The following is a 13,980-nucleotide window of genomic DNA, read 5'->3' on the forward strand; positions in this document are numbered from 1 at the left end:
CCTACCCTGTGCATTGAGGCTTTACAGAAGAGTTTTTTACGTGAACCTATGATGTTTGTTAATTTGAAGAGTTTTTGTAATCAGGTTACACAAAGGAGCTACTGATAGAAATTTGGTTGAATTTCGGTGTTCTGGCTAAATTGCCTGTACAGGTTTGGAGCAGAAGAAGAAAAAAAAAAAAGCTTTTTAATTCATTACAGGTTTGGTTGAGGTGTCTAAAGCTGAGGTCCTTCACACATGGCAAGGCTGCAGTTAGAGAGGTCTTGTTAGTGGACCTATGTTATATGTGCTCAGTGGAAGAGTAGATGTGAAGCGACTGGTCTGTTTACAGAACTCGTGCCTTTGTGTTTGTTGGAAGTTCCAGGTATGTTCTTATCGTTTCCAGCTCTTGAAGAGATTCCCCTTGCCTATATAGTTTTAGGGGTGTGTGTGTGTGTATTTGTAAGCTAAGAATGGCTCCCGAGATTGATAAACTTCTAATAAGATAAGTTAGTGGTATACTTCAGTAACTTAACAAGTTTAAGTTTATAGGCATATGTAAACACTGTTTCCAGTTGGATGATGGTTTGGTGTTTTGGTTTGTGTGTTTTTTTAAAAAAACAAACCTTTAATTTTGATCCCCTGTCAAAATGGAGATGATATCAGGTTCCTTGCTTTATTTTGCCCCCTAAAAATGTGCCTTAAACACCAACATTCTTTGTATTTTCTGTTGAAGTATAGGAAATGTTAATGAAAGTATTTCAGGGCCTTTAATAAAAGGCAATTAATTTGTGGTTTTGCTTCCAGAATTTGTTGTTTATTTGAGGAAACTTTGATTCTACTGTTTTCAGCTTATCCCATGCTTGTCCATAAGTTGACCGATCCTTTTTAATGTGTCCTGTCTTCCGAGAGTGGTTTTTTTCAGAGGGTGTGGTGGATACCAATTCTCCCTATTCTCTTTAACATTAACAAGGGTGGGTTTTTTAATGAAAAATTCTGGTAGGCTCTCTTCCCCTTCCACCTGAAATGTGTACCAGCTCTAACAGATCTCATGCCTTCATGAGCTTCATAATTACATTTCCTGAAGCAGAAGTTGGGCGTAAGGAAAGGTGGAGTAGCAGCAGCGTTTCCTTGTGCCTGTAACATCCTGCCCATAAAAGCAGGGAAATAACTGTTTGGAAAGAAAAAAAGAACGACTTTTGAACTTTTTGTTGTAAAATCAACACATTCTCCCATTTGCTGCTTAAGAACAAAGCATGTAATCTTTTTCCCCCTTCTCTGGTTTCCTGGTGGCCATTCTCCAGCATGGCAAAATAACTTGTGTTTGGAGTCGGGCCACGGCATCAGGTTGTAAGCAAGCAAGCCCTTTTCTCCAGTGCAGCCTAATTGCTGTTCTCCTGACCTTTCCTCAGAAGAAAAGTTTGTTTATCCAGCTTTTCCAGTGGGATATTCATTAACCGTGTTCTAAAGTCTTCTGTTCACACCTCCCTGGAAAGCCTACCCGTTGTGACCTTCTACTCCATTCTCCTCTCTCCAGTGTGTCCTTCCAGCATTGATCTAAATAGCACTGGTATCGCCCCACTCTTTTATTGATGTCATTAAAAAATAAAATGTCCGATTGTAACAATTGCCCTGTAATTCTGAAGTGACTCACTACTACAGAATTGTCTGCCCTGAGACAGAAACTGTGAGTTGATCGGGAGGGAGCGGCGTGCTCACATCACCACTGGAGATGTTAGCGTTGTAAACTGTCTGCTGATAATGGCACCAGACTAGCACAGCGTTTGGGTAAGTTGGGACCTGTGCGGTCAAGTTTTTATTGCACCATAGTTCTCTTATGCTGCAGACTTGCTTAAGGGCTGTTTATACAATCTGTGGCCTTTTTTTTTTTCTCCACCCGTACAAAAATAAAACAAAACCCCCACTTTCCTTTGCTAGTTCTTTTGTTTTCAATTTGTTTGTCCTGTTCTTTTTCACCTGTGAAAAGAAAAAATACCACGTTCATCCTAATTAAGAAAGGAGCCTCCTGGATTTGTAGAAGTCCTCTGCAGCCTGGTAGTGGGTCTGTTATTGGACGAGGACTGTGACAGCTGACATTGGTTTCTGAAGCAGCGGTAGCATCTAGCAGAGAAGCTTGCATACAGCTAAAAGCAGTAATCTTTTAAATTGTCCCAGCATGGATGTCTGCAACTTGAGGCATCTGGATTCATTTGCGAGAAATAAATGTATGCATGTGTATTCTGGAAAACAAATTCATCCTGAAACTAGGAAGCAAGTGTATTTTTGCAAAAAGGGTTGAGCCAAATAAGTTGGTGGCAGTTTTCCATTTTTGTAATGGTAGTAGTGTGTTTTGTCTTTCTTTTTAGAGAACATACGAGTTTTGAAGAAGCTTGTCCTTTTGTCAGTCCCACTCTGCTTGTAGCTGAAGTGCTTGGTAGTCTGTTTAAATGTATGTGTGAGTAATAAAAACAGGGTGTAGAAAAACAAGGGATTAAAACCCCTCAGAAAGCAGGTTATCATTACAATGCTGATGAGTTTATTCAAGGCATACTCTTGCTGAATCAGTTGGTTGGTTTCCTCACAAAGCAGAGATCTGAGGATTGAGTACCACCTTACCAATGTGAGTTTGAGGCCACTAGGACGTGATCTTTTGTGGGTGGTGGCATGGGCTGGATGGCTAAGGTCCTGCAGCCCACTGCCTTTGCCAGTTTCTTCTCATCGAAGCCCCTCAACTGCATTCATCGTCTGCAAGATGAGAAGAATAACTTAAACCGAGGAGCTGGATCCAAGACTGGTTCAAGCCTTTTCTTTATTTTCCCTCTTACTAGAACAGCAGTCAAATCTGAGCTCTGAAGCTGTAGTAAGTTCAAACTGGAACTCCAGTAAAATTGAATGAAGGTGGGGAAAGAACCAAAAAATTCCTGCTTGCTGCACCCTCGAGATAGACAATTGAGTAAAGGGTTCTGGTATTTATTTTTCAGGATTTGACCTCTTAAGGCTGGGGATATGAGAGAGGTAAAATCCTCTCATTAAGGTCAATGTAAGTTTACACTACAGTAGTACACAGCTAGTGATTGTAGTGTGCTGCTTCAGAAATGTCTTTTGGATACTACCCTATTTTTAATAAAACATGCTAACATAAAGGCTGTACAGGAGGGTGCAGTCATTAGAGTACTACCTGTTAATGAAATGTTCCAGGTGATACAGATTTTCTGGAATGTAAAAGAAGAAAGAAATCCTTCCTGCAGGCTAGACTGCAGGGGTGCCTGCTTCTGTCTGCACTATGTGAAGTATCTAATTTGGATGCCTCTTTGAAGAGACTGGTTCCTTTCTTAATATTTCTGTGGAAGCTACGTACAGTGTTAATTACACAAAGTGCAGTGAGTGAGGTAGTGTTGGTGTAAAAATACTTCCTATGGGCTTATTTCATGAAAGCCTAGCTTGCTGTGTTGAAGGAGAGCTGCTGACACTGAAAACTTTACTAGGTTTTAGATGGAGTTAAGTTTTTAGCTCTCACCATCTGATCTGTATGTATATAAAGCAACAGTTAGATAAGCTGATTGTAAGTGCATGTGATGGTTTTATTGTGATCATATTCAACATACTCAGAAGATACTTTGGCTTCACTGATTTAGAGGATGTGTACTTTTACTAAAGATACCAGTAATTGCTTACAACTTTTAACATCTCCTGCTTCCCCCCCCCCCCCTTATTATTACTGGCTTTTGAGGCCTTTAAAATGCAGATTTTATTTTAAAAATAGATAGCTGTACTTCCTAAATTTTGCAGGGTTTTGAGATGCATGTGTGGTAGAGGAGGGCTTTTTCCCTTCAGAAAAGTTCCAAATATGAGATCAGCGCCAGGTTGACCAAGAGAGAGACAGTAACGGTAACTTCTTGAATTTTTTTAGGGAACTCTATGTTCCTCAAACAGGGAACTTCCCCCCCATGACCAGTATTTGCTTGAGAAGACCATGCATCTTTTTGAACAACATTATTTTCATTGTAGTGTCCGTGATAAGGGAAAAACTATCAGGGTTGCACTATATCCAAAGAGCCAATGCGTTACATGATGTTTCTTAGATGAGAATTGTTACTGTGTAATTTTTAAGGGGTCTGTTTTTTTTTCTTTTCCTTTCAAGTAGAGCAAACCCAAACAAAAATGACTTGGTTGGTGGGACTGTGACCATGTGCAGGCTTACCATTTCTGTCTTAACACCAGCCCTGAAGCTGGGCCTGGTTAGGAAGTTGTTGCTTTTTCTTGATACAGGCAGGTTTTGTCAGCAGGCTTAAAAAATAATTTGATGACACAACCTTTGAACTACCCAGCCAAACCTGGGAAGGGAATGTTGCTCTAAAGGTAAAACTGTGACGCACATGGCGAAAGGCGACACATCACCCAGCTTCTGCTGAGACGAGGCCCATGACGGAGCTTGCTTCAGACTTGAGAAGTGCCAGCAGTAACCACAGGGAGAAGACTGTGCGCCTTGGCCTGGGATGGGACTTGTTCTTCCCGCGCTGTGCTTCCCCAGGAAGGGCTGGTTGTTTTCCAATACCAATTTTAGTGTCAAATGTAAATAGCTGCATTTGAAGACCTGCGTGGCTGTCATTGCAAACAACCTCTTTCTGCCTTCTGTTAGCTGGAGCGTGTTGGATTCTTGCGTTGGAGGGTCACATGCAAATACTGTGGTGTAATGACCCAGGGTCCTAATATTACTTAATTGTCTGATTGCTAACTGTATTAATAGCTCAAGTTCCAGACCATACTTAACCTTCTTTTCAAGATATACTAATTAGTTTCGTATACGATATCTTGTATAAGCTCGTTTCCTAACTGTCTGCTTAAAGCTAGATTTTGCTGTACAGGTCATAAAGAGGCTGGTAATGTATTCTAGTTCATTAAACCCCTTATCTGCTTAAATAGCCAGCAGTCAAAACTCATGCATTTTCTGTAGAGGAGACCCGAAGGAGGTTATTTACTGTTTGTGATGTTTCTTACATCTAGTTTTACTGAAATGTGAAATTGAAACAGTTGTGAAATTTTACTTATATAATTTAATGTGTTGCTTCAAAAATGTGTCATAATATGAAAAAAAAAAAATACAAATCTGCATAAAACCTGCTGTGTCTTTGGGGACAGAATTTAATGCCAAGCCTCAGATACTATTCTTCATGCAGTTGGTTTTCACTTTAAACAGATGACTGGCTTTTTAAAACTGGGTTGCATGCCAGTAGTTAAAGTACAACCATATAGGGTATGACAGGGTTTGTAACTAGGGGTTTTCAGAGGTGAGGTCATGATAAACTTAAACGAAACTTATGCAGCAATGTTAATGTCACCAACAAATAGATTTCTTTTTCTAGCCTTCCTTTCACAATGCCTGAACATTAACCGTGTTTATATTGCCTCTGTTTGAAGGAAAATAATTTGTTAAAAGGAATAAAGGGAAGTTAGAGTTCTTGGTTTGTTTCTCTGCTGCTTAAAAATATTCACCATATAAACATGAGTGTTTACATCAGAGAGGTCAGACAGGAGCCATAATGCTTTGCTTTACCCTTTGTCATTCAGTGCTTTCATTAGCATGCCAAGCCACGCGGTGTGGCGGTATTTAGGAAAAACTGAAAATAGTCTGAAAGTAACAAGTATTTACTTACTAACTGGAATGCCTGTACCTTGTAAAATTATGCTAAAATGATAAGCTGTGGTAATTGCATGGGGAATTTCTTTAACCACTGTGGAAGTGCCCTGGAAGAGAGACCATGTTACATCACGAGTATCTTGAATAAAGATTTTCCACAGACCTGTAGTGGTACAAATTAATAAGGAAAGGGCACCTAAACTTTAATGCACTGAGTTCTGCACGCAGCTTTGGTTGCCACATCTCAGGAAGGGCATACTGCAGTTAGTTACCCTTCTCTAAACTGATTGAGAGGATGGAGCAGCTACCTTAGGAAAGACTAAGGAGTCCAGGGCTCCTCGCTTTGAGGAAGAAAAAAGGGGGTGTATGATCGTGGTTTACAAAATCACAAAGGTGATGGATACGCTGAATGTGAAACGCAGGTTCACCGGGTCCTGCTGTATTAGGATTAAGGGGCACTCAATATATTTAACAGAAGTTACCTTCTGTCTTAATAGAAGATCAGCTTGAAGCAGATGGCAGTACTTCACACTGCAGTCATGAATTTCTGGAACTTGCTGCCACAGGAGCTGTAGAGGTTTTGAAGTTTTGTAAACTTCAAAAAGGGTTTATGTGCATGCATAATCACCAGGTCCATAAATGGACACTCAACAGACTCGGAAGGGAGGTGCCCTCTAAATTCCTGCTGCAACACTTGTGGATGCCAGCGGAGAGGTTGCAGAAAAGGCTCACGTGCTCGCTTGAAATAGCCTTTGCTTTTGCTGCTGTCGGAGGCAGAGTACCAGGCTGGACGCACCATACACCTGACCTGGCAGGGCGCTGCTTCTCTTGCTTCCGCAGAGGGCATGGTGCAGGCTGTTCTTGAACTCGTTCTGACTGTCAGGATAACTATTTAAGACTCGGGTCAGCCAAACCTGCTTAGAAAAACAAAGGCTTTTTCTAAAAAAGAGATTGCTTTCTTGCCCTGTGTGCCAACTGACAGGGGTGGGAACTGGATCATGCTGAGTGCAGAAAGCAAAAGGTACTAAAGAGGATGCAGAGATTGTTCTGCCCTCATCCACCCTGTCAGAAAATTCCCCTTTCCCTGACCCAGAGAGAAACCTCACCCCATTCAGGAGCACACAGACATTTCAAGGTGCAGCTACGTGAGAAGGTGCAATGCTTGGAGCTGCTTGGATGCTAAGATGCCTCTCTGCCCCCATTTGGTCTTCTCCATACCTTTCTGGCTACTGGTGTCTCTGACAGACCGCTTGTGGATGGACACGACTAGTAGCTCTCCCTGGTGATTCTCGGGCTTTCAAATGAAGGAAAGAGCACGTCTTCTGAGTGCGGGCTTGCCCTGGGATGGAAGGAGGAATTGCTGTTGCTGGCAAAGCTGCTCTGCTCTGCTCTCAGGAGAGTTAGGATGAGGAAGAAGCAAGATGTTTGTTTCAAAATAATTTAATCGCAAGGTTTCAATTTCTTTCTTTCCTGTGGGAGTGCTGGCAGGCTGTAGGAAAGAGTGTTCTTGCCCGTAGAAGTAGCAACAACTGAGATCAGAAGTCCCTTTCTCCGTTTTCTTTCTTGTATTCTCTACTAGGCTTTTTTGTTGTGAGGTAGCACTGTTAGTTAAATCCTTTCTTTAATGCAAACACGGTAGGGTGCATTAGCTGCCATTTTTATGACTTAAGCAAGACTTAGATTTTTTCTTTTTTTTTTTTTTTTTTCTTAATGTAGATTAGGCTGCATTTCTCATTTGTCAAAGCCTCAGTGCTTTACTTCAAAAATTATTCCTGCCACAATTTACAGCAAGATCGGGGCATCGTCATACATTTGACTGAATCAAGGGTGTGGGATTAATATGAAATGTGAGGGCAGGGGCTAGGGACTGACATGGCTTAAGAGGTGGCTTGAGCTCCCACAGGTCTTTGGTTGTTTAGATTTCTTATGAAAATACTTAATATGTTCCTGGGATAGGTTAACCTTTCGTCCATTTTATTTTCCTTTGTCTGTCAAGCTGAAATGTTAAGAGGAGCTTGGTTCCCCATTCCTCAGAGATGCTGATTTCTAGAAGTTTTGTGAAAATAGGAGATTAGAAAGAAGAGAAAGAGACTTTCTTGTATTCCTCCATAAATAAAAGCCTATTCTAGCAGTTTGGGGAAGCCATGCATCTGTCTGAAGGCAAGGATCCTGAGGAAATGGGCTTCAGGGTTTTGGGGTTTTCTTTGTTTGTGGAATGTTTTTTCAGCCTCACCCCATAGTAGCTTGCTTGCTAGCTGTTGAGCTTAGCGCTTTCTTACTTCACGCAGGACTAGGGTTTGGCAGTAACCATGGGACTTGGACTTTATGAAAGTCACAGATGTGATGCGATTCTTTTTGGGGACCACAACTTGGTTTGCAGTTCATTTTAATTGTATTCTGTGCAGTTTTAGTTGTGTTCCTTGAGGCTTCATGCTGAACTAGTCTCTGGGGGGCTTTGCGCTGGACATAAATGTTAAAAAGAGAGTGCTGCTTCTCTAAACATCTGTGATACAATAAATGAGATGTGCATGGGGGGTGGAGGCGATAAAGAAAAAAACGTTTTCTGCCCTTTTTTGTTGAGAGGAAGCTCAACTGTGAAGAGGCATTGCATCATGAGCTCTAATGAAAGACCAGCTCTTCCCCTTGGGGAAATGAAAGCACTTGCCTCATTTCCCTCTCACTGGCAGCTGTTGCTTAGGAATTTCATCTGAGAATGAAATGCTGCTTTGGTTGACCTGAGGAATGGCTTTACTACAAATGGCCGCCAGTGGTGTGCGCTGTAAGTGTTGGAAAGGATGGTATGATTTTCACAGAAGTTAATAGCTCGGACTAGAAGTAGCGTATTGCACCCAGATATATCATCTGTATGGTTTCTGATGTATTCAGCTGTCTCCTTGAGGTTAATTTTTATCTTTCACATCTGTGCTAGGCTGAGGAAGTAGCAGATAACATGAGAAGCAGGGAATGGAAGCTCTGATGGAGCTTGATGAGGAAAACACACTTAATTGGACTGGGAGGAGGAAGGGGTGATGACATGGCAGCCATTACTGAGAATATCATTTGGCTAAGTGATGGGGGAGTCACACCTAACTCGGGTTTAATTTTATTTTATTTTTTTTTTTTACAACGATAACATTGAAATGTTTTTGTGCATTGTTTTATAGAGAAAATTCTTTTTTTGAACACTAGCACCCAGAAGTGCCATTGTTAAGCCCAGCAGCATCTGGGTCCTGGCTGACAGAGTAAGACACGGTGCGAACTGCTCTGCTGACTGCGCCTATGCTTCCCTCTGCTGCTGTGACATATGCAAGGATTTATGGTTAGGAAACTCATCACCAGGCCTAACTTCTGAAGAAAGGCAGTTTCCCAATTCCCAGCATAGAAATTTTGTAAGGCGTGCATGCTGGGCATTTTGTAGGGAGATGGAGATGAATCAGCTGCATCTGAATCTGCCAAGGGATGAATTGGCTGGCTGGAGCGTGCTGCCCCTCACGCCTCAGCAGTGCCCTGGCTCCAAGGATCTGTGCCAGGGGTTGCAGAGCACGCCTGCGGGGCACGGGAGGGCCACGGGGGGGGGGGGGAAGGAGCTTTTGCCCTGGGCTGGGTGAGCCACCAGGTGACGCAGACTGGCTGCTTCTCTCACCAGACCAGGCAGAACTGTCGCAAGAACCCATGATAGACATGCTTGGCTGTAACATCTAAATCTCACCTCTGAAATGCCCTTTCTCCTTTGTTTAAAAGAGCTGAGGCTGGAGTAATTGCTTTCCCATAGTCCCACCCTGAGCAGGTGTGGCTTCAACCACTTGGTGGCCATTTCAGAGCAACAAGTGATACAAGTGTATTGTAAAGCATGGTAAGAGGTGAGTTAATTACCGCTGTTACTCTGCTGTTGTATTGGGTGACTCAAGGTCTTCGACAGGTAATAAATTTACCTGCCGAGATAACAAAGTGGAGTTTGGTCTGCTGGACCAAAGTAGAGTTAGCAGAGGACTTTTCCTTTAGTGGGTCCTGTTAGGAGGTGACAAGTACAGAAGGAAATAAGAGAATTGTGGGAAATGAGTTTGCCGAGTCTTCCTCCACCCACCTAAGTGTGCAGGTCAAAGAAGACCTACTTATTTTAACTTAAAGCATGTCTAGACAAAGCTGTATGGTAAAAGTTAAGTGCCACTGTATACTGAGAGCAGTTCAGCTCCAGGAAAGTTGGGGGGGAAAAAAACTGTACCATCTTGTCAGCTTCTCTTTGCATGTTGGTTAAGTATAATTAGGAAAATTAAAGTACATGGGTGCCTCAAATCTGTGTGTGCTGCTTGATGATACTCACTGAGAGCAGCTGACTCAGTGAATCATAGTGGGCTGAGGCTTTCTTGCTCACAATAAACTCAGTGAGGTATTCCTTTGTTGGCTTTCTCCTGACAGCAGTCATGTGGGATTTACTGTCTCTGCAGTCTGTGTGACAGCAATGTGATTTTCTGTACACGCTGGTGTCTAGCTAGCAAGGAGTTTTTGTTTCCTTGGTTGAAGTAACGTGCCCTGGTGTGTGTGCAGCCGGAGTGGTTTGAACTTCTGTTTGGGAGCGGGAGAGTATCTCCAGATTCATTCGTTAAGATCTTGGGCTTAGGTTTCCTTCAGTCATATTTCCTTTCCTGTGACTGATAAATCTTCCACTGCTCACTGGCTTGTGGTCTTGATGATAAAGGATGGTGGACTGGAGTGAAAATGATGGTTGAAGTAAATGGCGTTTCTGTCTATTGTGTATAGCATTTTTCTTGAATAGATTTGGGTCTATTCTTTAATGTTTTAATCCTAGTAGTCCTTTTTTTTGTATTCAGTTCATAGTTTTGCATCATCTATACGCTGTTAAAATTAATTGAGGCACAGGCTTTGGTTGTTTAGGAAACGAGTTACAGCTACATTTATTGGCAGCATGCTACAGAAGGAGGTTATCTCAGCGTTTGCATAAACAGGGCTCTATGTTTTCTGTGTGCTGAATGAAACGTTGCCAAAATTGCCTGGCCTCCCGTGCCGATGCAAGGCAGCGGAAATTCCAGTGGTATGTTCGAGTAGGGAACCACGTCTGTCTCAGTGAGGGAATGATGACTCCCCTGGTGATGCCTGGTGGTCCGCGGCTCTGTAGCGGAGCCTCACCTGAGCAGACTGGCGTTACTCTGAACATCCGCTGATTCCCTGCCCCCTCACCACCGGCCTGATGGAGCTGCTGCCTCCAGCTCATCACCAGCACAGGCAGCGGCCCCTTTCTTTCCTGTTGTTCCTGTCGGTTCCAGCACCCTCAAACCCACTCCTGCAATGCATTTGGCTCTGTCAAGAGGCTTATTAGCATTTGGCACTGTAGTCTCCCATACACCTTACAGACCTGACTCCAGGGCATCACCTGACCAAGTCCAGCAGAAATTATCTTGCTTAGGTGCTATGCTTGGGTTTCGCTTGTCATGCCTGGTCCCATGGCAGTCCACAGGACTGGAGTGATCTCATGGGGTTATGTCTTTTCTAACCTAACCAAATTTCTATCACTTTGCTAGAAAAATGTGACTTCTTGGGAGAACAGAAATGTATTTGAAAACCCTCCTGTATGAAAATAGGAGAAAATTACTTCTTGCTGTCTGGTTGTACTTACTAATTTGTTTACTGATTTTTTTCCTCTCTTCTTTTTTTTTTTTTTTTTTTTTAATATAATGTAGACAGGTTATTTTCAAGCCATCAGCCTTGTGAACTTAGCCTATGCAATTAAAGGCAATAGGTTCTCTTTGTCATCTATGGTTATTAAAAGTAATTTTTGTGAAATTAAATCTCTTGAGGTGCGCAGAAGTTAACGTGAAGTTTTGTTGGAGTTTTGGGGGGTTTGTGGTTTGTTTTTTTTTTTTTAAACAAAGGTTGGGGGTTGAACATAGGAAAGGTGGTGAGTGTTTTCCTCTTTTCTGGTGTTTTCTCTTCATAATAATGGATGTTGTGTATGACTTCCGTAATCATGATGCTGATCAGCTCCAGCAGGGTAGATAAGAGGTACCTGCTTGAGCCATAAGCAATAGAATAATGATAAATATTGAAACAGGTGTCCATTATTGGAAGTTCAGTATCAGTAGTGTTAGCGGATCGGGGAGGTGTGAACTCCACAACATGCTTGTCTCTGGGAGATGAGTCTTGGCTGATATCCATGTGAAGGGGCTTGTCTGCAGCTACACCGGCTAGGAACGTGCCAGGTTAAAGCTTGGGTTCTTGAAATCAGCCACATAGATGGCAAATGCTCTGCCAGACTTTTATGGCCAGAGGACTGCAGACTGTTCCCTGCCCCTTCAGTATCCACTGCTAAGGTTGTCTCAGCCCACTCCCACATTAGTTGAAGTCAACATTTAGAGTGCCCGTATTGCCAGGCTCTCGCTGTGAGTCATTGCTTTTGATACTTATTCTAAGCATGAAAACAGCAGTAATATTTACTTCAATTTCAGAGAAAAAGTTACTACTTAGATGGTTTTGGTTTTGTTTTTTTTTTTTTTTCCTGTGCCTGCTTTGTTTTATAACTATTCATTTGCCCCCAAAGAGGCCACCGCAAAGCTGTAAGGGCCTCTGGGGAGATGAAGTGAGAAGTTTAGATGAAGCTGTATCTGTCATTATTATGGCAGTTTGGAAGAGGGGGAAGGTGAAAAACAGAAGGGCAAGAAAGCTTAATTTCTCTAGAGAGAGTGGAGGCTTGGATTCTGAAAACATTTAGTAATTTGGTATTTTGTAATAGACTAGGTGGGGTCTGGCAACTGCGCAAGATGCTACACAATCTTAGAGTTGTGCTTAAGGAGCGAATAGGAGAGTTGTATTTGGCTGGTATTCCTTTTTGCCTCAGTTTCCTGATCTGTGAAATAGAGGTACGTTCTCGGTGTTATGCAGGAAATCGGTATCTGAGCCCAGATCAGAATTCAGGGCTTCTGGCTTCCAGTTCTCCATTCAGACCACACCTTTCTTTTTATAGCTATGGGAAAAGAGTCTGCTCCAGCATGTCATTTAGTAAAATACCATATAGGAAAAACAAAACTAAGCCCCAAAGAGCTAAAACTAGCTGGTTTTAAATTAGGAGACAGAAAATTCTGCAGATTCTTTCTGGCAAATGGAAACTTAGAGTTCCACACCAGATGTGCTCATCTTTTTGGGGTCGTTTCTGGCAAACTGAAGTGCCTGCAAAGGTGTGTGCTGAGTGGTGTCCAAAAGACTGTGATGCAGGATTGGCCACTGAAGTCAGGGAAATCCTTTCTTAGGATAAGGTCCGCGGGGATGTGCCTGTGAGGATAGATTGGACCACAGCGACTTGATGGTTTGTCCATACAGTGAACGTATATTCCTATGTTCAGATGTACCCTGAAAGCTGCAAGCTTCTTCAAAGCTGTTCCCTTTCTTAAATCATTAAAGCTGAGAGCTGAAACTCTTTCATACTATATATGGCATTTGTGTGAGTGGTGGAAACCGGAGTGTATTTATAACGCTAGTTTGCTGCAGGAATATGGATTGGGAACAAATGTTTGTTTGGATAAAATGCAACTCCAGGGACTGCGTTTACTGCTGCATGTAAAATCCGTAGCAAGCTTGTAAAAGCAGCAGTTGAAAAATCTAATCGGGCCTTCCCCGTGGAAAAAAAACATGAATTTGGTGTAATGTTATATAGCTAGGGAGTTACTTGTGATGGTTCACGTAGTAGTCAGCGACCCTGTGCGTAACATGCTGTCTGTCACGTTGGAATGCAGGGATGCTCTTACATTGTTGGCAGACATGGGGATTGTTGGTGTTGCTTGTTAGTATGTGCTGCTACTTTCATACATATTCTTAATTTGTTTAGAAATGCCCATTTGTGCGCCCTAAGTAATATTTCATGAAAATTGCAACTGTGTTCTTAACAATATTATATAACATTGACATGAGCAAATCAAGCCATAAAATGAGCTGAGCTGTTTTACATACTGCTGATAAATGTTTGAATGAAAACAGTTGGCAAAAAAAAGACACAAGTGTCTTTGGGTGTGTTGATTTAACCCTTTCCATTCAGTCCAAGTGCTCTGTGTGATTTGCCTAACCTGTTAATCCTTTCTATTGCTGTACAGCTAATTGCTGTATGTTGAGCCTCTGTGGAATAATTACCATTTGGACTAAGAATGCTCATATCCAGAGTCATAAAAGAATGGTTTTTATTTTGTTTTCTGAAACTGCTGTCTCTGTTCTTGTTGAAGGATGTTCAGAAGGAGAGAGAACCTCATGTTTATCTCAGTAAAGAAGAAGTTAAAGAGAAGATACAAAGCTATAATTCATCTGTCACTGATAAATTAAAGATGACCTTGGTAAGTCTTGCATAGGATTCCTGTAACTTTTAA

The 13,980-nt window shown here is 42.1% G+C and overlaps 1 protein-coding gene across 1 annotated transcript in view; it reads left to right on the forward strand.

Moving 5' to 3' along the window:
* RASSF3 (Ras association domain family member 3) overlaps nucleotides 1-13,980 on the forward strand; it is a 54,065-nt gene that overhangs the window by 34,253 nt on the left and 5,832 nt on the right. The window contains exon 2 of the mRNA XM_087767558.1: nucleotides 13,840-13,947. Within this exon, the coding sequence (XP_087623684.1) occupies nucleotides 13,840-13,947 (108 nt within the window). The remainder of the gene's footprint in view (nucleotides 1-13,839; nucleotides 13,948-13,980) is intronic.

This window comes from Nipponia nippon, unplaced genomic scaffold (genome assembly GCF_047370975.1).
Source record: "Nipponia nippon isolate SJK-2023a ecotype South Korea unplaced genomic scaffold, ASM4737097v1 scaffold_3, whole genome shotgun sequence".
Classification (NCBI taxonomy): Eukaryota; Metazoa; Chordata; class Aves; order Pelecaniformes; family Threskiornithidae; genus Nipponia; species Nipponia nippon.